Source organism: Lepus europaeus, chromosome 1, assembly GCF_033115175.1.
Source record: "Lepus europaeus isolate LE1 chromosome 1, mLepTim1.pri, whole genome shotgun sequence".
Taxonomy (NCBI): domain Eukaryota; kingdom Metazoa; phylum Chordata; class Mammalia; order Lagomorpha; family Leporidae; genus Lepus; species Lepus europaeus.
The window spans coordinates 52,889,070-52,911,873 of NC_084827.1; the positions used below are offsets into that span (position 1 = coordinate 52,889,070).

Here is a 22,804-nt window from a genome sequence, read left to right on the forward strand (position 1 = left end):
CTGATTTTAAAAAAAATTAAATATTCATTTATTTACTTGAAAGGCAGAGTTACAGAGACAGAGAGGAAGGAACACAACACAGAGATCTGCTGGTTCATTCCTAAAATGGCACAATGGCTAGGGCTGGGCCAGGCAGAAGCCAGGAGCCAGGAGCTTCTTCCAGGTCTCCTATGTGGATGCAGTGGCCCAAGCACTTGGGCCATTCTCCACTGTTTTTCCCACTCCATTAGCAGGAAGCTGTACTGGAAGTGGAGCAGCTGGGACACAAACCGGCATCGATATGGGAGTCCAGCTTCCCTGGCAGTGGCTTAAACCACTATGTTTGTCTTTTCTTTTTGACAGGCAGATGGCGAGTGAGAGAGAGATAGAGAGAAAGGTCTTCCTTTGCCGTTGGTTCACCCCACAATGGCCACTGCAGCCGGTGTGCTGCAGCTGGCACACTGCGCTGATCCGAAGCCAGGAGCCAGGTGCTTCTCCTGGTCTCCCATGCGGGTGCAGGGCCCAAGGACCTAGGCCATCCTCCACTGCACTCCCGGGCCACAGCAGAGAGCGGGACTAAACCACTATGTTTGTAACACTGGTCCATCAACTATCTTTGATATCATTCACAAATCTACTTTTCTACCAGTATTATACAAGTTAATATTTTTTTACAGGAAAAGCACAAAGAATTGAGGGCCTGTTTCTCATTTACAAGGCAGGATAGATTTCATATGTCTTCATAATTTGAGTGAGAAATGACGAGGACAATAAAATCAGGAGAGGAGAAGGGGAACAGAACAGTATACAGCAGGCAATCTGCTCCTACTTGGCAGGTGTCTCACCAGGCCCTGGAGTCCTGTCCATGAATTCGGCTGGACTTGGAGCCACCAGCCATTGCCAATGGAGAACCAGTATCAGACTCCCTGGCACTCACTAGGGTAACAGTGGAATAATAACATTGCGTTAAGTAAAGGCCCATAGCAGTTTTGTGGGGTTGCTATGGGAGTAATCTTCGGCAAAAATGTATTACATAGAGCTCATCTCTAATTAAATCATGTTCCCTGTCTAGTCAGTGCTGTAGATGAAAATCTTCCACATGTTATGTTTACTCAAAAACAAAATCTGTACTTCTAAGTCTGTTACTTGCGTGACCATGAGGTCTTCCCAAATGGAGCTGGGACTTTTAGATGGGGCAGAGAGAGATGGTATTTAATATATAAAAGACACGCTGTTGTCATGGTTTTTCTGCAAACTCAAGCACAGTCTGTGTACTTAAGGAACAAAAATGTCAGATGTGCTTTCAGTTTGAATTTCTGTCACTGAAAATTCTAAGCCACAATGTCCCTCTGCACCAGGGACAGGCTGAACGCCGAAATGCTGATGTATGTGATGATGATGTCAGCAGCCTGTCCTCTTCCCATCTGGCTTCCTGGATCACTTCACTGTGATCTGGTCAGGGTGTCAGAATGCTTGATCTTTGGGAACAAAGCAGGAAGCATAAGAAAGACTCCTGGGGCCAGTGCTGTGGTGTAGCAGGTTAAGTTACTGTCTATATAGGAGCCTATATAGGAGTCACATCCTATATAGGAGCCAGTTTGAGTCCCAGCTGCTCTACTTCAGATGCAGCTCCCAGTTAATGAGCCTGGGAAGGCAGCAGAAGATACCCAAGTGTGTGAACCCCTGTACCCATATGGCAGACCCAGATGAAGTTCCTGGCACCTGACTTCAGCCTGGCTCAGCCCTGGTCATTATGGCTATTTAGGGAGTGAATTAGCAGATCTCTCTCTTCTCTCCCCCCGCCCCCTGCTCTGTAATTCTGCCTTTCAAATAAATAAAGAAATCTAAAAACAAAACAAAACAAAACAAAAAAACAAAAACAAAACAAAACAGAAAGAAACAGAAAGAGAAAGCTCCTACTTAAAACTGTAGTATCCAGACATCCTAGTGAATAGATAATTGAGTCTACTCACAGACAACAGATGAAATATGCCAAATTCTAAAGGAGCTATTTCAGTAATGTCAATTAGTCTTCAAACTGGGAAAGCTGCTGCTGTACTGATGTAATATATGCCATATTATGCTATTTGTTACTTTGCAAAGTTTGTAACACATTGTTTTAACACCTCCAAGTCTATAAGCGGATACTGCAGCAGAAGCCATATTGAGCCTATCTAATCAAAATCGAATGCTGTGTTCCTGGAGCTCACAGCACCACCATACTGGGCATCTGGAGAAGACATATGGGGACTTTGGCCTGTGGAGAGATACTGAGAGAACCCAACCATCACCCTGAGCAGGAGGATGTTGGCATTTGGAGAAGGGGAGGAAGCAGAAGCAGGTAAACATGGACTGGAAAAGTGAGAATGCTAATGAGACACAGAGTAAATAACAAGTCTGGAAGTGAGGGTCAGGCCTGTTTCCTAAAGGATTTGCTCTTTACTCTGCATCCTGAGACGGTGGAGATGGGCAGCTGGGGGAGCAGGTAAATCCACGACATTGGAGTCTCTAGGAAAGTACCCTGTTACTCTGCCCCCTAATCTCCTTCCCCACTCTAACCCCTTCCAGTATTGCCCTCAGGTCATTTCCTTTTTCAACGGACATCATGCTCACAAGAAGTTAATTTCATCAACTCCCAGAAATTCAAATACCAACTTTACACCAGTGACTTTCCAAACATCTGCATCTGGCTCTGAACCCCATGTGTATGCCTTTTGTTGAGTTAAAAAGAATTAAGAAAGATAAAAAATAACTAAAATGTCCAGCAACAAGGTATTGGTTAAATTAGCTATGGTATGACAATTCAGTGGCTTATTATTCAGCTGTAAAAGAAAAGACATCCAAGAATGAGGAGGCTTGTATCTGCTAACATGGCAGAAAAACTGCCAGGACTTTCCAGTGTGAGAGCAGTGTACAGAGCAGTGTGTATGTTATGCTGCCTGCTAGGCATAAAGGAGCAGTGGAAAGGTATGCGAGAAACAAACAGAAGTGTTCACCAGAGATAGGTGGAGGGCAGGGGAACAGGCAAGGTGTGGGAACGGAGCTTCTCAAGGCATACTCAGGTTGTTTAATTTTTCAACGATGTTGATATATTCAAAATAAATTGTAACAACATCAACAACAAAAGGCCAAGAGAAGTTAATTCAAAAGCCAAAACAAAACAAAACAAAACAGCCTTAGGACTTGGAGGTTTCAAACTGATCAAACTAGGAATACCATTCTGTATTCTTCTCTGTACAATGAGCTGCAATTGTCATCGATTTAAATGAGCCTCTTACTTGTTAGCAACCAAGCGCATAACGGTCCAGTCCTTCGGGAACATCTCCGGGCGAATCAGTATTCGGAACACTGTGAATATCTGCAGCAGGAAGTCCTGCAGTAAGGAGGAAACAGGTCATTTTGTTGATTTACTATAACTGTAAATACAGACGCTAAATAAACGGAGTGCACAGCTGTAGCCATTTTCAAAGCATTACAGAGAAGAAGGGAACCTTATTTCAATAGTTTATGCAGGGGGGCCAGTGCCGTGGCTCACTTGGTTAATCCTTCACCTGTGGTGCCAGCATCCCATATGGGCGCTGGGTTCTAGTCCCAGTTGCTCCTCTTCCAGTCCAGCTCTCTGCTGTGGCCCGAGAGGGCTATGGAGGATGGCCCAAGTGCTTGGGTGCCTGCACCCGCATGGGAGACCAGGAAGAAGCACCTGGTTCCTGGCTTTGGATCAGCGCAGCTCCAGCCATGGCGGCCATTTTGGGAGTGAACCAACGGAAGGAAGATCTTTCTCTCTGTCTCTCTCTCTCACTGTCTAACTCTATCTGTCAAATAAAAAAATAATAGTTTATGTAGGGGCCAGCATTGTGGTGCAGTGGGATAAGAAACTGCCTGTGATGCCGGCAGCCTATATGGGTGCCAATTTGAGTGACTGCTGCTCCCCTTCACGATCCAGCTTCTTGCTCATGTGCCTGGAACAGCAGTGGAAGACGGCCTAAGACTTCCACCTACATTGGAGACCTGGATACAGTTTCTTGCTCCTGGCTTTGGCTTGGCCCAGTCCTGGCCATTGCAGCTATTTGGGAAGTGGAGCAGCAGACAGAAGATCTCTCTGTGTCTCCCTTTATCTTGTGACTATCTTTAAAATGAATAAACAAATATGAAAAAAAAAAAATAGCTTACGCAGAAGAAAGAATTATCATCCTTCTCATTCTTAGCATCTAAACTCCCTGGCTTGCTACCTTTCCCAAACATTCCATTTTCCTTTCTCAGGCATAATGGAAATGACTTATAATTTCCATTTAGATTTTGGAAATAAAATTAAAAACTCATAACAAAAGCAAGCAAAAGTATTCCCTTTAATGTATTAAATGTCATAAACATCTGAATACTCTGTTAGATGTGTTAGAGAACAGTCTAACAATTCTGATTCAGTTCTGCTTTCCTTAAAGTGAATGTCAAAATTGAAAAAGTAATGTTTATCAAAAAGCATGTTTCATACAAACCTATCTTTTTGAGAAGGTGTCTCAAGATGTAGTATTAATGGGATATATACAAGTTTATAGCATCTAGGTGAATTTCCCAGGGTGTGCAGTGCAGAATCAACTCTGCGCCAACAAGTGCATAGAAGCCCTGAGTGTCATGATACTACTCAAGCGATGCCAAGCGCCAGGACACTGGTATTTACTGAGATGTCATTTTTAGATTGGTCACCTGGAAGCACTCTTGACAAGAGGCTATTATCAGATACGGAAATCTCTTCTTTAAAAGAGATAGGGCCCAAAGTGCCACCACGCAGGATACTTACCAAATATCAGGGTGGTGATGTGACAAATGTAATTAATGAAAAGGAGTTTTCCCTACTCAAAAAAAGATTGGTTCAATCTAACTTTGACTTAGATTTAGTAACTAGAAAACTTGAAGACTTTTTTAGTATTCCTAAATGACCCTAGGAAAATGCATTTCTCTAACAGTTTGAAGACAACAGTATGGTGTTGCTTAAAAAAATAAAAAGCAACTCAAAATATAAGAGTTTTATTTATCAAACCCAACAACACATTATGTTAAACATGTAAGCTGCTTGCATATATGATTCTGGTTGTCACTCATATCAACAGAAAATAGAAAGATAGAATCTAGAAACTGAGAACCATGTGGTAGGTTTTCTTTTCTTTTTTTACATGCTCTAACAGCTTCGATCAAGCCTGTAAATATTGTGACAAGAACTAATTTAGCGTCCTTGGCATCTACACATATGCACAGATACGTAGTATGCGCCATGTGGAAACATGCCCACTTGGTTATATGTCTTTAAATGGCCAGACAGATCCTTCCTGTGTCTCTAGAGTCACAAACAATGGTTTCCCAAATGCGTCCCACTTCCAGTCAGAGGATTTTGGGGAATGTGGCACATTCGAGCTCTCCCTTGGGGTGGGAGATCATTAGCCTACCAAAACTGTGAGCCACCACTTTTAATGTATTTCTATAACTTCTTTTAATTGTTTTTTAGTTGATTTTTCTGAGTTTCTCAGGCACTAATACCTCTAATCCCCATAAAAAGTAGGTTTGTTTTTATATTCTCAAGAGTTATAACCCACTTCAGTTTCCTATCTTATTGCATTTGCTGACAGATATTAAAGAAAAATCATGAAAGTGTGAACAAATTTGCCTTTCATTAGTTTGGAATAGTTTCAGTTAATTCTTTTTTTTTTTTTTTTAAAGATTTATCTTATCTATTTGAAAGAGTTACAGAGAGAGGTAGAGACACAGAGAGAGGTCTTCCATCTGCTGGTGCACTCCCCAGAGGCTGCAATGGCTGGAGCTGCACTGATCCAAAGCCAGGAGCCAGGAGCTTCTTCCAGGTCTCCCACGTGAGTGCAGGGGCCCAAGGACTTAAGCCATCCTCTACTGCTTTCCCAGGCCATAGTATAGAGCTGGATTGGAAGAGGACTAGAATCGGTGCCCATATGGGATGCCGGTGCTTCAGGCCAGGGCTTTAACCTGCTGCGCTCCAGTAAATTCTAATATATTTGTTTCATCCTCTTGCCTCAAACCCTTAACAGAACTGGAAGTTGGAGGCAGCATCCCTGGAGGTGGTGGTGCTGTTGTGAGGTGTGTGTGTGTGTGTGTAGTTGGGCAGTGAGGTTATGGTGTCAGCTGCACAGAGAAAAAATAGGCAGAAAGGATTGACTATGGGAGGCAAGACATTTATTTCACTGGCTAGCAACTTCAGTTGTTCTTGTGTAGTGCAGAGAACACTGTTTTAGGGCTGGGCTCTAAAGAAAAGTTATTCCAAGTGCAGGAGTTGGGAAGAGACAGCCTGCTTCTGTGCTATCTCATTTTCCTGTTGCCATTCAGCTCACAAATAAAAGCCTGTGGCAGCATGTGACACTGTACTAATGTTATGGAACAACATAAATCTTTATGTCTATCAAGAAAACTGTTCAGTGTCTCAAGTAGCTTTCTTAGGCATCTACTCAAGCTTCTTCCACATTTATAGAACACACTGATTTATAGAAAATACATTTTAAACAAAGAACAATGTACTGAGAATCAGAAATCCTAGCTCTGCAACTACTTGCAATTAACTAGGCTCAGTGACCTTGCCAATTCATTTAACCTTTCTGGAACTAATCTCTCACAATTAGAAAAATGGGGAGGGGGGCTTTATGGTCTCTTATAGATAGAGGAATTAAAAAAAAAGAATATGATTATTTTTAGTTTCCTTATTTCTAAACTGTAGGGTAATGTTTCATCAGATCACATTGTAATAACACAACACTTTTCCTTTTGCTATTTATTGTAATTTATTTCAGCAAGTACTTGTCCACTACCATGTGCCAGGCTTCATTTCTTTTTTGTTTTTTTAGCTTTTATTTAATAAATACAAATTTCATAGGTACAACTTTAGGAATATAGTGATTCTTCCTCCCATACTTGTCCTCCCCCCTCCACTCCCATCCCACCTCTTACTCCCTCTCCCATCCCATTCTTCATTAAGATTCATTTTTTAATTATCTTTGTATACAGAAGACCAACTCTATACTAAGTAAAGATTTCAACAGTTTGCACCCACACAGACACATATAAAGTACTGTTTGAAGACCAGTTTTACAGTTAATTCTCATAGTACAACTCATTAAGGACAGAGGTCCTACATAGGGAGTAAGTGCACAGTGACTCCTGCTGCTGATTTAACAACTGACACTCTTATTTATGACATCAGTGATCACCCAAGGCTCTTGACATGAGCTCAGGCATCATCTCTAACTAAGTTCTAATATTAAAATACACTAAGTTCTGAATACTAGATTTTTTATCATCTCTTTTCTTCCTACCCCAAATAGCAGGGTATTTCCTTGTCTGGCCTCTCTCAGTACTTTGCACTTGCGTCATTTCATTGCATACATGGTTTTGCATAGATAGCTATGATTATTTTACACAGATGAGTATAGCCAAGTAACAGATTCCTTCTGTAATTTATTTTATTTATTTATTTATTTTTTTTCCTTTTGTAATTTAAAAAAGAACACTACCATGCCTATAATATTCCTGTTTGGATGGCACACAGAAATAATTATTTCATATGCCATCATTTCAAAATTGGCAGACTGGGAGAATTTATTTTTCCTTGTGTTTTCTTCATTTAGCACAACATGGTAACTAACTTGTATTATTGGTATTCTTCAAATCAGAGTTCAAAGAAACAGGGAAAGGCTACTTTATAAAAGTATATTTTTGGGGGCCGGCACTGTGGCATAGTGGGTAAAGCTGCCTACTGCAGTGCTGGCATCTCATACGGGTGCTGGTTCAAGTCTTGGCTGCTCCACTTCCAATCCAGCTCCCTGCTAATGAGTCTGGGAAAGCAGCAGAACATGGTCCAAGTCTTTCTGTGGGAGACCTGAAAGAAACTCCTGGCTCCTGGCTTCCGATTGGCCTGGCTCCAGATTCTGCGGCCAACTGGGGAGTGACCCAGTGGATAGAAGATCTCTCTCTCTCTGCCTCTGCCTCCCTGTAACTCTGCCTTTCTGATAAAGAAATCTTAAAAAAAAATACCCAAAAGTAGATTTTCTACAATGCAAGAGGCTCAAATAAAAAAGTTTTTATAAAACCCAAAACAATAAAAGGCCCATGTGAATGGAAGGAAGGAAGGAAGGGAAAGAAAGAAATCAAGAGGAGATCTAAAGAGAGTTCAATAGATCAAATGACAAACACATTAGAGAGCCTTAAAAACAGAATGGGCGAAGCAGAAGAGAGAATATCAGACTTAGAAGACAGAGAACAGGAAAGGAAACAGGCAAACCAAAGAAAAGAAGAAGAAATTAGAAATCTAAAAAATATTGTCGGGAATCTACAGGATACTATTAAAAAACCCAACATTCGGGTTCTAGGAGTTCCTGAAGGCATGGAGAGGGAGAAAGGATTAGAAGGCATTTTCAGTGAGATACTAGCAGAAAATTTCCCAGGTTTGGAGAAGGACAGAGGCATCTTAGTACAGGAAGCTTATAGAACCCCTAATAAACATGACCAAAAGAGATCCTCACCACGACATGTTGTAATCAAACTCACCACAGTGAAACATAAAGAAAAGATCCTAAAAGGTGCAAGAGAGAAACGTCAGATCACTCTTAGAGGATCTCCAATTAGACTCACAGCAGACTTCTCATCATCAGAAACCCTACAAGCTAGAAGGGAATGGCGAGACATAGCCCAGGTACTGAGAGAGAAAAACTGCCAGCCCAGAATACTATATCCTGCAAAGCTCTCATTTGTGAATGAAGGTGAAATTAAGACTTTTCATAGCAAACAGAAACTGAAAGAATTTGTTGCCACTCATCCTGCCCTGCAAAAGATGCTTAAAGATGTCTTACACACAGAAACACAGAAACATGGTCACCAATATGAAAGAAGGTAAAGGAAGGAAACCTCACAGCAAAAGATCACAGGAAGCTCAATTTCTCTTTGACATAGAATTAAACTCTGATGCTCTGTTAAAGCAATGTGTTAAAGTAATCTATTATGTTCTCTTGATGTCTGTTAAATTCTAATTGTTCAAAAACAGCTGAATTTTTATTAAGAGCTATGGGTTATTTAAATATGTGCTTTTTTCAAAAATTTGAATAATCACCTTGTAACAATGATCAAATTTGGTCTATGTTATGTCATGATTTTAAGAAATCTTATTTCAACCAGATATTTTGGATTTTGAGCCTTCTTGGCATTCTTGACAGGCATTCAAAAAATCAAAGTTTCAAACAATCTGGTCTCTGAAATTTCCAGTAAATCCTGGACTTTGGTTTTTCCAGTTTGGGCCCAACTGAAAAAATCGAAGGACCTATGTCTCTCATCTTATAGAGACACCAACTAATCAGTCTATTTGGAGTATATTAGAAGTACTGTCAAGATGTGATGTGGTACCAGACTTTAAGTTTCTATAATGGAAAATGCTATTAATACAAATGTTTGAGAATTAAAAAGTCTAATGATCTTGTGTTACTAGACATGATAGTTATCTTAATGAGAAAGCCCCAGAGGCTTAAAGGATTAAATACTTGTAAAATCCTACAGGTGCTTTCAAAAATACTGTGAAGTAAGCAAGTGCCTCTTGTTGGTTGATGAGTTTATAATTTTAAACATGGCGACTTAAAGTCTTTTGTCATCCACAGTTATATATGATCTGCTGCTCATAAAACTAAAGCATTGTTGGTTCTGTGTTTAGCTGTCCTCCTATAGGTTCCTATGGACTTTTTCCAGCCACTTTTATTGTATTCAGTACTTTGGGATGGCTCTGTAAACAGATGAAGCCAATAATGTATTAACAGTACCAACTGAGAGAAAGTATGGTTAACTGAGGTTACTAAAAAGAAAAAGCAATTCAAATCAATTGGCAATCTACAAAAAGAGTTAAAGATTTTAAAAGCTATTATTAAAATTGCTATATTGGTCTATTATGCTATGTTATATGTGTGTACATATTGTATGTCCACATGGGGAAATTTTATTAAGAGTTTTATTTTAAATGGCTTATAGATAAGATTGTCCATAAATTTAAGCTGCTAAAATCAATCAAAGATACATTTTAATTTGTGAGACCTGAATCTGTGTATCATATGTTTTAGACTTGTTGGTAGAAAGAAACTAAAGACATTTTAGATGGTTGTGCTTAAGTTTACTGGCTAAACAAACTACACCATGTTAGATATTTAAGAGGTGTTTTCAAATACATCATTCTTAAAATTTATAGAAGGCATTGGACCTTCTGGTAAATGTTTTCTTAAGTTGTTATCTAATGGTTGAAACGGTTTGCTAAGTATTCATGTGATATTGCTATTGTCAGCAAGCGATCTAGGACTTGCTCCCTCATTTCTCTATTCTAAGCCCAACTTGTTCTTTCATTTCTCTATTCTCTTCAAGGTAGGAAACTAATTCTATTATGAAGGAATCTGTAGGATGCATAATTTAATCTTTAGACCTTATAAAAGAGATGGCTAACATTTTTCTGCAATAGCATAGCCAAAATAAGAACTCAAATAATAATCTCATAGCTAGATTCACTTCGCCATCAGCGAAGTATACAGTAAGTAGAAAAAAACCTCCCTTTCAGACCAAAGGGAAAGAAAGTTTTAAAGTGAGAATATAATTTTCCTCATGGGCATTGTCTACCTTAGAAAAACTACTACAGAACATGCCTGTGACTATAGACTTGTAGTTCAGGCCACCGAAGATTAGAGATGGGAAACGGGCACTCCCTTGACTTGCATCCTCTGGTCTGCTTTAACACAAACCAGGAGGAAAAGAAAGCTCGGCATCAGAAGCAATGGGTGGCAGGCCTATTAATGGCTGATCTGTACAGTGATCTGCCCTCAAGGAGACCCAACAGGCCAGTCCACTGCAGTGGCTTTCAATGTGGTAAGCCTGGGCTTCAGCAGAAGTCAGCTTGTGAAGAGCCCTGGCAGCTCTGCCAAGAGTTGGATCACTGGAAATGGACCTGCCCTGGAGTCGAAGGATGCCCAGGTCAGAGCCACAGATCTTATTGGCTCGAAGCTGAAAAGCCCTTTACTCAGCCCAACTTCCAAAGTGACCACTGCAACTGAGGGGATGGTCAAGTAGGGTCAGCAACATTGCAGGCAGAACTGTAAATTTCTTGTTAGAGATGCCACCTGCCTTTACCTGGCCAGCTCTCCTCCCAGGCCAGCCAAGTAATGAAAGTCAACAGAGTGCCTTCCCCTAGGAGGTTCACACCTCCCTTAGGATATACCCCATGTGAAGAGATAGATAGGTCTGGGCCTCTGAATTTACAAGGCCTAAAGCCCACCAGATTATTATCAAGCCCCTTCTATCAGGTTCTATTTGCCTCTCAATCAGAAAAATTACTTGTAGCTTAGACAGCACCTTTCTTAGCTCCTCTAATAATGACTCTGTCCTTTGTTCTAGACCCTGTCTAGCGCACTTGGGCCTCATTCCTTTGTAATCATAACCTCTACTCTACCACCAATGGCTCTACTCCCAACCTGTGTGTACTGATGGTCCTCTTCCCCACTTAATGCTGTATAATTGTTCAAACCTGGTAAATGCCACTCTTAGGATCATTGGTTACTATCCTCACTCTGTCTTTTATGACCTTGTCTAAATATGATCAGAGTCGGCAAACTTGGAAGGCTTCCATAGCCTTGGCAACTCATGACGACAGCCTAGGGTGGTTACTGGCACCATAAACTAGAGTGTCAATTTGTTGGGTCAACAACAGGAGCCACTGTGCACTTGCTCCTCATGTGGGATCTCTGTCCTTAATGTGCTGTACATTTTGATTTAATGCTATAACTAGTACTCAAACAGTATGTTTCACTTTGTGTTTCTATGTGGGTGCAAACTGTTGAAATCTTTATACTAAATTGATCTTCTGTATATAAAGAGAATTGAAAATGAATCTTGATGCAAATGGAAGGGGAGAGGGAGCGGGAGAGGGGAGGGTTGCGGGTGGGAGGGAAGTTATGGGGGGGGGGAAGCCATTGTAATCCAAAAGCTGTACACTGGAAATTTATATTCATTAAATAAAAGTTAAAAAAAAAAGATGAAAATGAAAAAAAAAAGATTTTTGAAATGATTGTTTACTTTTATTCATTTACAGACACACAGTGTTTACTATGTGCCAGGCACTGTGGTAGACACTGGTGACACTTGGTCAAGTAAGATATAATCTTGATTTTAAAACATTCTTAGTTATGGCTGAGGGAGAGAGGAAGAGAGAGGGAAGAGAGAGAGAGAGAGAGAGAGAGAGGGAGGATACACAAGCTCTCTTATTCTCTGATTCACTCCCCAAATGTCCTAACAGCCATGGCTGGGCCAGGCTGTTGTAATGACAGGAGCCTGGAACTCAACTCAGGTCTCCCTTATGGGTAGCAGAGACCCAAGTACTGGAGCCATCACCTGCCGTCTCTCAGGGTGTGCATTAGCAGGAAGCTGGGATTGGGAGTGGAGCAGGCAAAATGTATTTCTGGAGTGCCTGCAACAAGCCATGCCACAGTCAGTTGAATGTTTTTGCTTTTATGGAGCTCGGAATGTGGTGGGAGAGACGAATGTTAAATGAATAACCACACAGTCATGTCACACTTTACAAACTAGGATAAGTCTGAGGGCCAAGTATTCCACACAGAGGGATCAACAGGTTCAGGCCTCAGAGGCAGACAGGGCATAAGGTTGACTGGATTGCAAGGGGCATTGGCAAGAAATGGTGCTAAAAGGCAAACAGGGCTAAATAAAAGATGAACAAATTGAGATAAAGAAAAAAACAAAAAAATAAAAAGGACAAATAAAAGACAAACCTCATTATTTTTGCAAGGGAAGGGGTTTGGCAAGTTACCCTCAGGGCAGCAATGTGGAGACACTAATAGGTTTTATGCAGATGTGTGAGATCAAATTTGTGTTGTGGATTTTTTTGACTGTACTACACACACACACACACACACAAACTGCTTTGTATTTACATGTGATACTATGATATTGAGAATGACACAAGGCAGAAATTAAGTTTATGAAACAGAACTGGTAAGACACAGAATGGAGAATTCAGGGACCATGAAATTTGAAGACATCCAGGAATTATAGCATTGTTGAGGAAGGCAGACAGACAGAACCTGTCTTCCTTACACTTGTGTCAAGCGTACTGAACAGCATAGAATTCTCTATAAACACACTTCATCCACTTATGACCTAGACCATAATCAAATAGTATTTAAAAAATTTGTCACAAATTTCAAATGTGCAATATGCCTGGAATGAACTTCAGATTCAATTACAGGGTGTTAATAATCATTGTCACATTGAAACTTACATCCTTAAAATGAAATCTTTAAGAATATATATGCAAAATAACTCCCACATGATCTTCAATCTCTGAGAGCTATAGAATGGTTTTCTCTCATCGATATATTCAAATAAAAATAATGAGTCAAAATAATCACTTGTCGAGAGATGGCTTGTTTAAGCAGGCAGAACTTTATTAAGAGGACTCACTCGTTCCACAAAGACTTAGTGTTCCAGGCTGTGATTCAGAAGCAAAGATAGGGTCCCTACTTTCAAGGAGCCCAGAGGCATTGAAAGCAAGGTACTAGTAAATAATTACAGGGCATCAGGGTGTGCTGTCAGAGAGGGGGACCTGTGGCCTCTGAAGGCTTCAAGAAAGGCGAACCTGGGCTGAATCTTGTAGCATGAGCTGGAGGCAGGGGAGGGATTAACAGGGGCATGCATCAAGCAATAGAAATGAAGTAGTGGTAGAACAGGCATGTCAGAATTGAAAAACAAAAAAGATTCAGAGGAAGTAAAATTCTACCTATCTATCAAGATAGACAGATATTGTTAGCTAGGAATGCACATATAGTTTTAAGTGGCTGGAGTGGAAGCTGTTTGGGAGGAGGTAGAAGATGAGACTGGAAGGTACATGGAAGATAGGGAAGATGTGACAAAGAAACTGGACTTGAACCTGTAGGTAATGGGAAGTACTTAGAGTTTTAAAGTTGGATTGAAGCTTGATCAGAGATGATTTCTGAAAGCCAGTGGGCCGGTATATAGGAGACAATGGCAAGTTATAAATGTGCTGTATTTAATTTCCAGAACATGTATAATCTCAAGCTTAGGGCAAGATCCCTACAGTTCTATATGAAAGTCATAATCAACAACGAGCAGGAGCCTTGCTGTTGTATATTCATGAAATACCAACCATATGGACAAAACTTTAGCTCCCAGGATAAGGTGGGTGTAAAATAAAACATTACTGACTATATGAAAAGAAAAAAAAAAACACCTAATCACTACCTAGTATTTGCTTTTGTTCATTTTAAAATAATGTCATGTTCTAGAGAAGGAAAAGATTAAACAATACAGAGCAGCAGTCCTAAGGCCTTTGCTCCTACACGCTTGTGTTTAGACACTGTGACTCACGCCACTCACACACACAAGGGCCCGAGGACCAAAATAAGAAATGGCACAGTGTTCAAAAGGCCAGAAGCCACTTCAACAGTAACCGTGGAGGTACCTACACTCTTCAAGCATGAAGTAAGTGAAAACATCCCTAGTCTTAGTAGATACTCAAGAACTACATACTTTGAAAATTCATTTTGACTTAGAGAACCACTAGGAAATGCTAAGACAAATCTTTCTTTGAATTGGTGAAAGAAGAAAGGGAAAAAAATAGTGATGCTAGGAATGAAGAATAAAAAGATGTTCATTTGAAAATCTCAATAGATAATTTGCCAATTTTAATTAAAATTTAAAATGTCTATAACCTGTGGCCCAATAATTCTACTCCCAGGAATTTATTCTACAGCAATAAAAGCACAAGTCCATGAGATTATTTACTGCAAGATTCTTCCTAATGGCAAAAATCAGAAACATACTGCTCATCAGATGGGAATTAATAAATTATTTAGCATCCACATAATGAAACTCACAAGAATGAGATATTGGGCTATTTAATATCCATAGAGATGTTATTGTACAAAAAAGTATAGACCAATATGAACAATATGACTATATTTAAAATATGTATGGAAAGCACAGGAAAATAGTTTATAAGGATACTCTTCTAGGTGTTAACAGTAGCTACCTCTGGGGATTAGGGCATGTATGTGTGTGATATGTACTTTGATTGACTATTTTTTAAAATTATTTGAAAGGTAGGGTTACAGAGAGATGGAGATACAGAGAGAGAAAAAGAGATTGTTCATCTGCTGATTCAATTCCCAAATGCCAACAACGTCCATTACTGGGCAGGGCTGAGACCAGGATTCTGGAACTTCATCTGCATCTCCCACGTGGGTGCAGGGGCCCAAGCACTTGGGTCATCTTCTGCTACTTTCCCAGGTGCATCAGCAGGAGCTGGATCAGAAGTGGAGCAGCCAGGATTTCATTGGTACCTATAATGGATGCTAACATCATAGGCTGGGGCTTAACTGCTGTGTCACAATGTTGGTCTCTGAATCACTACTTTTTAAAGCAGTACCACTGCTGAGATTGTAGTGTTTAATGTCAGTATCAGTTACATTCTATTAAATCTCACTCTGTTAAATTGTACATCGTCGTATGGTATGGTCCTTTTATTTAATAATTTCTACCCAAAATGTAGATATAAAAACCCCAATTAACTTTTCCTCTACTAATGGCCTTTCTGAGACATCTCTACTCTATGAGTAGGCCTACTTTATTACCTTTAAAGTGTTGACAGATGAGATTTTACATAATGTGACAGCAAAAATTTTGGTTTAGGAAAGTCTACCAAAGTTTAAGGAAAAGCTGAGTTTAGCAAAGCACTCAGATGTAAATAACTTCCTAACTCTCCCAAATACTTGGGAACCATAACATTAGCAATCATTTTCATGGGGGCAGGTGGAGGGGGATGCTGCAGGAGAAGTCAGCTCCCCGTGTCTGGCTCATGGCTGGGGGCAGGATCAGGAGGTATTCTCTAATTTTCAGCCATTATCATTGTTTGCGTATCACACTCATTTATAGCTTGATGATTTAGATGCCCGTGGTAACACAGATTGCTGAATTACTCTTGATATTCCTAATGTCCAGCCAACATGCTCAATAACTGCTTGTGCAATCAGATAATATGTAGGAAAAGAACATAGGTCTATCTCATGAGATCGTTTTAAGGATGAAATAAATTAATATTAATATTTGCTTAGAACAGTGCCTGGCACATACTAAGTTGTCTATAAAATGTTGGATAGTAGAAGTCCTTGGGTCCCTTTTTGCAATATCAAAATCCCAAAGTGCTCCGAAATTTGTTTTGTTTTATAATACATTTGGCAGCAAAACTACCTTGTAGTTTTGATTTGTAGTCTTTACTTATACCACCTACAGTGAGTATTTTATGTCACTCCAGGTCCTATCAAAGGGGTTCTATCATACATCGCATGTGCACCAGATGCTCTCTCTGAAATTTAAAAATTCTGATTTTTTAAATACATTGAATACAAAGGACTTTGGATAAGGGACTAGAAACAAGTATCACTATATTTGAAAGAATGTTGTAATACAGGTTTCAGAACTGGGAATATTTGAGTTTGAATAAAATTAAGGACATGAAATATTTACTTGTAAAAGATAAACTTTCAAGACATATACTAAAAATAGATGAATAATTAGCCCTTAGCAAATTTAATAAATGTCCTTAGCTCACATTCACTCATTCCTTCCCTTCCATTCTTACTAAAAATGATCATCTTTCCAGCCAAGGCTAATTCTGTTCCCTCCTGCTGCCTCCTCAGGGACCTTACCCTGTAGGTTAGCAACTCTTTCTTCTATATCCAGCTTATTCTTCTCTCCTTGTTACAATCACTAATGTTTAAACTCACTTAATTCTCTCCTGTCATAAATCTGGCATTTAAACTTATTCTCCAGTAGCCACCTTGTCTTCTTCTTGAAGCACTGCATGCATCTACCTATTTTTCCTTTCATTCCTCAATCCAGCACAGGTTGGCTTCCAATCTCACCACTGCATGACATTGCTCAGGACTGCATTAAAACACCTGTTCGTGATGTAATTTGACCTCCTTTCAGCAGCAGGCACTGTTTACCACTCCTTCCTCCTTAATCCTTAAAATTCCATGTGTGGCCTTTGAACTTGATGCTCAACACACTCCTTGCATGGTCACATTGACTCATGATGCAATTCTTCATTGGCTGATGCTTTCTAAATCTGCATCCTGCAATCTCTTTTTCCTAACTTCAGATGCTGTCTAATAGACATTGTCACCTGGATGTCCCTTGGGTGACCAAATTCAGGTTGAAACTGAATTTACCTGTTTTCCTAAACCTGTATACTTGATCCTTGTGTGTTCTCCATGGAGTGAAAGGCACCAACTTCCAGCCAGTTATCAAAGAGCCAGGAAGTCATCTTCAACTCCTTCTTCTTCATCACCTTTTTACATAATCAGTCATCAAGACCTGCCAACTCAACTTCCTGAATGTCTCTAGTATCTGAGACCAAAAGTGTCTCTATTTCAGGGCACATATTTCCAGTTTAAATTACTAAATCAAACTCTTCACAGGGTTTGACCTCCTATATTGACCTTGACTAATCCATTTTCCACAGTGTAACCAGACATGAGATCGTGTCTCCCCCTCGTTAGAACTCTCAACAGCTTCAAAAGTCCTCAAAATAAAGTCCATACTTATTCATAAAGCCTTATGTCTTACAATCTCTTCCTTAAACTTTATATTCTATCAAACAATCAACAAATATTTCTTGAATGCCTATAATGTGCTAGGCATGGTCTGGGATCTGAGGACACAGCAATATACCAGCCAAAAGTCCAGGCATCAAGGAGCATATAACCAGGGAAAGCAAACACAAATATTCCAGATTCTAATTTGGAACAAAGAACCAAGAGAGGGTGGGAGTATGCTACGTCAGTTAGGATACACAGGTGACATTTTAATCGAGAGATCTGGAAGTCCCAGCCAACCATATGTCTAGCACACTCCTACTAATCTTTCCGATTTCAGCTGAGATTTCCCTTGGGAAGTTTTCCTGTTGTCTTGAGTCTGTGTTGGCAGCAAGTCTCAGGTTCTCTGTAGCACTGTGTATTGATTATACACTTACTACTCAGGGTGCCAATGTCATTACTTCTCTGTTTCCTTGTCTACAGAAACAGGAAATCTCATGTCAGGGGACATCCCTAGTGCCTGGTTCAGTGCTGACCGTCCTTGAGGTGCTCAATCTGTATTTTCCGAATGGGAGATTAATTAATATCATCAAATAATACTGATCCACAGGCCCAGTTGATTTTAAAGAGGGAAATACATCCTCTGAAAAGGAGTGTTGATCAACTGAAATAAAGACCACATAAAACACTTCACTATTTCCATTTGCTTTAATATTTTTTTTCAGGATTTATTTATTTATTTGAAAGGCAGTGTTACAGACAGAAAGAGAGAGACAGAGAGATCTTTCATTCGCTGGTTCACTCCCCAAATGGCTATAACAGACAGGACTGGGCCAGGCCAAAGCCAGGAGCCAGGAGCCAGGAACTTCCTCCAGGTCTCCCACGTAGGTGCAGGAGCCCAGGCACTTCAGCTATCTCCCACTGCTTTACCACATGCATTAGCAGGGAGCTGGGTCAGAAGTGGAGCAGCTGAGACTCAAACCTGCACCTACATGGGATGCCAGCACCACAGGCCATGGCCCCACTGAGCCAAGGTGCTGGCCCCATGCTTTACTATTGTTAATCTAAATACTGAGGCATAAAACTCAACATCTAGATTACTCATGTCTTTCAATTTATGCTTCTCTGTTACTTTTAAATTCCAGACTCTGTAAAAATATACAGCTTTTGTTGTGCATGAAATTTTGGAATCTGAAGTTACAGACTTAAGAAAAAACTAATGATTCTTCACTCTGTTAAATACTCAACTTTCAATGAAAGTTAACTGCATGATGATCTTCTCTTTGATGTCAGGATTTTTGTACTGACAATGGGTGAGTATTAAGGCCTCATATCTACTCTTAATTCTAAACTCAAGAATAAATGAAAGAATGGCAATCTACTGACTGCTACATAGGTGACATCTGCCCCACAGGATTCTGTCCCATATGACTCTGGCAAGGCTCCCAGATAACAGAAAACTTCTTTTGAGCTCATGCATCACCTTCTAGGCACTTCATAATAGTAACTCCTAAACACTGTCCACGTTAAAAAAAATCTACAGATCTTCCCCTGTGGCACTCACTGTGAAGGTCTCCAGCCAAGCAGACATAACTGTACTTGGTGTCTTATAATTCTCCACCAAACAGTTTCTAAGCAACCCTCCCAATGTGATAGTTAACACATAAAAGTTGTCTGGGAAAATGAAGAGATGGAAAAATAGGTAAGTGCAGATGACTGGTCAGTCCTCTCACTGAGGACCATTAACTTGTAAGTTTTTAGTGACGCCTTGAAGGTAGCACTACAGTCTCTATAGTTTCAGCAAAGATTGGATTTTTGTAAGCTTGGCAGCCTTATTTTCTATCAGTTGGTCAGGCTATCACTGTATATTGATTAGATTGTAGCTGGTAGGCAATGTCATGTAAGGACCACATGCTAACCGATTGTGCAACTGGAGCTCCATAGTAGACAACATCAAATACAGCTCTGCTTCCATATTCAGAAAGTGATGCCAGACCTTCTCTATGTGGCTAACAGCGAGGAAATCAGCTAATGGTCTCTGTTTGCTCAGGTAATATTTCTAGGTCCCCATAACTATAGTTAGTCAACTTGCTTTTGTTGCCTTAGTTTTATTACTCTGTTTCTAGTTTACTGAACTTCGGTGAAAAGCATTTCAAATCCAAGGTCCTTCTTCAAAATAAGAGTTAACTGCTTTGCAGGAATAATAGAAATTGTAAAGAGGTAATACAGATGAGCACATCTGTGTTGAAACTGAGAAAAACCAGCTTAAAATTTAAAGGAAACAGGTAAAGCACTGTTGAGAAACTATGTGAACAATGACAGACAGAACAAAAGAAAATAAAAAGATATATAAGAGAGAATATTTAAAAATGTCACTTACCCTTAATTCCTCCTTTGTATTGAAACTGTCAAGGAGCTGTTGATAATGTCTATCTGTCATTTGCCGTAAAAGGGACAGGAGACAAGCAACAAATTCCCCCTAGTTAAAAATAAAAAAGGTATACATTTTAGAAGGCGCATAAAAGAACATCAGTAACTTACTCTGAACTGCCCTTAATGAGAATACTGTAAAAAAATCACCATGATTCAAATTTATCCTGAGAAGTCTTTTTTTTTTTAAGATGTATTTATTTATTTGAAAGGCAGAGTTACAGATTGAGAGAGAGAGAGAGAGAGAGAGAGAGAGAGGTCTTTCATTGCTGCTTCACTCCACAGATGGCTGCAACAGCCAGAGCTGCACTGATCCAAAGCCAGGAGCCTGGAGCTTCTTCCTGGTCTCCATGCAGTGCAGGGGCCCAAGGGCTCGGGCCTTTTTCTATTGCTTTTCCAGGCTATAGCAGAGAGCTGGATCACAAGTGGAGCAGCTGGGACTCAAACCGTTGCCCATATGGGATGCTGGTGTTGTGGGCAGTGGCTTTACCCACTATGCCACAGTGCTGGTCCCAGAAGTCTTCTTAATTTCCATTACTTATAATGTCACAGCCAAAATTTCTCCCTACGGTGACTATCATTTACTTGGGATATATGCATTTTTCAATTTCAAGTGGATTCTTTTTCTGTTGGGTGGAAGCTTTTCACTCAAAAACTAACTCCATACACTAAAAAGAGATAAGGCAATGAAGCCCTTGACCATTTGTTAGGTATTTAAAATACCTTTGTTCATTTCTTATTTAAGCCTCACATGAATGATGTTAGGTAGGGTGTATAATGCTCATTTAAAGAAAGCCTAATGCGGTTTCAGTTGGGCTGAAGACTTGCCCAAAGCCAACAAATAGAAAGCTGAAGAGCCAGAGTTATCCTGAGGTCTTTCTGACTCTAAAACTCTTCCTCCAACTTCATCCTCCATTTATGAATTCATGTGAATCCCTCCACTGTGTTCAGAGTTCTGGTCTGCTCACTTGCAGAGGGCAAAGAAAGCCACACATTGTGTCATACTCATTTCAATCTTCATTTAAAAAGTAGTTTTAGGGGTGGGTGTTACAACACAGTGAGTTAAGCCATTGCTTGGGATGCCTGCAGCCCATATTGGAGCACTGGTTCAAGTCCTTGCTGCTGTAACCTTCTGATCCAGCTTCTTGCTAATGTCCCTGCGAGGTACGGGATGATGGTCCAAGTACATGGTTCCTTGCCACCTACGTGAGACTCACAGGAAGTCCTGGCTCCTAGTTCTGGCCAGGCTCAGTCTTAGCTATTTGTGGACATTTGGGAGAGTGGACCAGTAGACAGAAGATATCTTTCTCTTTCTCTCTCCTGCTCTGCCTTTCAAATAAGTAAATAAATAAATAAATAAACCTTAAAAGGTAGTGTTAACAGATGCATGTTCATGTCCCAGCTGCTTCTCTTCCAATCCAGCTCTCTGATTATGACATGGGAAAGCAATGGAAGATGGACCAAGTGCTTGGGCCCCTGCACTTGCACAGGACATGTAGAAGATGCTCCTGGCTCTGGGTTTCAGATTGGCCCAACTCCAGTCGTTGTGGCCATTTGGGTAGTGAACCAGTGGATGGAAGATTCCTTTCTCTCTGCTTCTCGCTTTCTCTGTCTGTAACTCTACCTCTCAAATAAATAAAATAAAATAAAAAAAATCTTAAAAAAAAAAGAAATAGCACTAACATAATAATTACTCTTTGTGCTTTGGACTACATGTGATTTACTCCTACAAAGTCCAATTCTTAAAAATTAATGATGAAAAGAAAAATATCCATAGAATCTTTAAAGACATACATAAAATTGCTATCACTTAAGTTTTCTAATTTAAAATACTTGTGTTTCCAATACAACCTTTTTTGCTTATCAACGAGTTTATAGACTTTTAAATAGAGCAATAATGTTTAAAACTTTATAAACACAAAAGGAGAATCAGTGGTATCTGACTATATATTTACAAAAGTGGAGTTTAATTAGGAGTTGTTTCTTTGAATTTACATGGAAAGAAATTATAACCTCACATGTAAAATAAAAGACTAAAAATCTTGAAAAGTGGAGTTTTCTAACAGAGACAGCCGGTCAGCAGAGTTAAATCTATCTCCAATAACTCCCATGGGAGCTCTGAGGTCACCACTCAACAGCATATCAGGGTAACCAAAAATTCAGGCTGGCTCTTTACATGTCATTTACAAAACAGAGCCATGATAATGAATTATTCTTTTATACTTATTTGGACAAATATTCAATAAACTGATCACTATGGGCTCACAGAAATATCCTTCATGTTCAACATACTACTCTGCTAATAAACAACAACAAAAAAAACCACCCCCTGATACTTAGCATAAGAAATGAAAAATTTAAAGGCTACCTTTCTGATATTTCATGCAGGTGTGTGAAAACGATCCAAGGCTAGAAAAGTAACTGTTTAAAAGGGCTGAAAGAACAGTGCCCTGTGATCACACTCAACTAGGAATACAGCCTTTTCTCAATAGCCAAACTGAAAAGATGTGACAATAAATAGGGTATCAGCTAGAGACCTTTCAGTGGTGGGAAAACATGGCTACTTGTACAAATGTTGCTCTGGTCTTACCTCACAAAATTCAAAAGAAAGGCTTCAAACGATTAATTTCTAAGAAATTTAGCCTTACCCAAGATTAAATCTCATTTTTTTTTTTTAGGAATTAAAAAAAAAATCCAACTGCCCAAAAGTAAAATTCACAAAATTCAGCATTCAATCAAAC

General features: G+C 39.8%; 1 protein-coding gene across 3 annotated transcripts in view; it reads right to left on the reverse strand.

Moving 5' to 3' along the window:
- The window catches only part of DOCK4 (dedicator of cytokinesis 4), a 530,859-nt gene that overhangs the window by 100,629 nt on the left and 407,426 nt on the right, over nucleotides 1-22,804 (reverse strand). For all 3 annotated transcript variants that reach the window (XM_062177670.1, XM_062177599.1, XM_062177537.1), the window contains exons 26-27: nucleotides 20,014-20,112; nucleotides 3,258-3,352 (exon numbers count right to left, since the gene is read on the reverse strand). In XM_062177670.1, coding sequence (XP_062033654.1) covers nucleotides 3,258-3,352; nucleotides 20,014-20,112 — 194 coding nt within the window. The remainder of the gene's footprint in view (nucleotides 1-3,257; nucleotides 3,353-20,013; nucleotides 20,113-22,804) is intronic.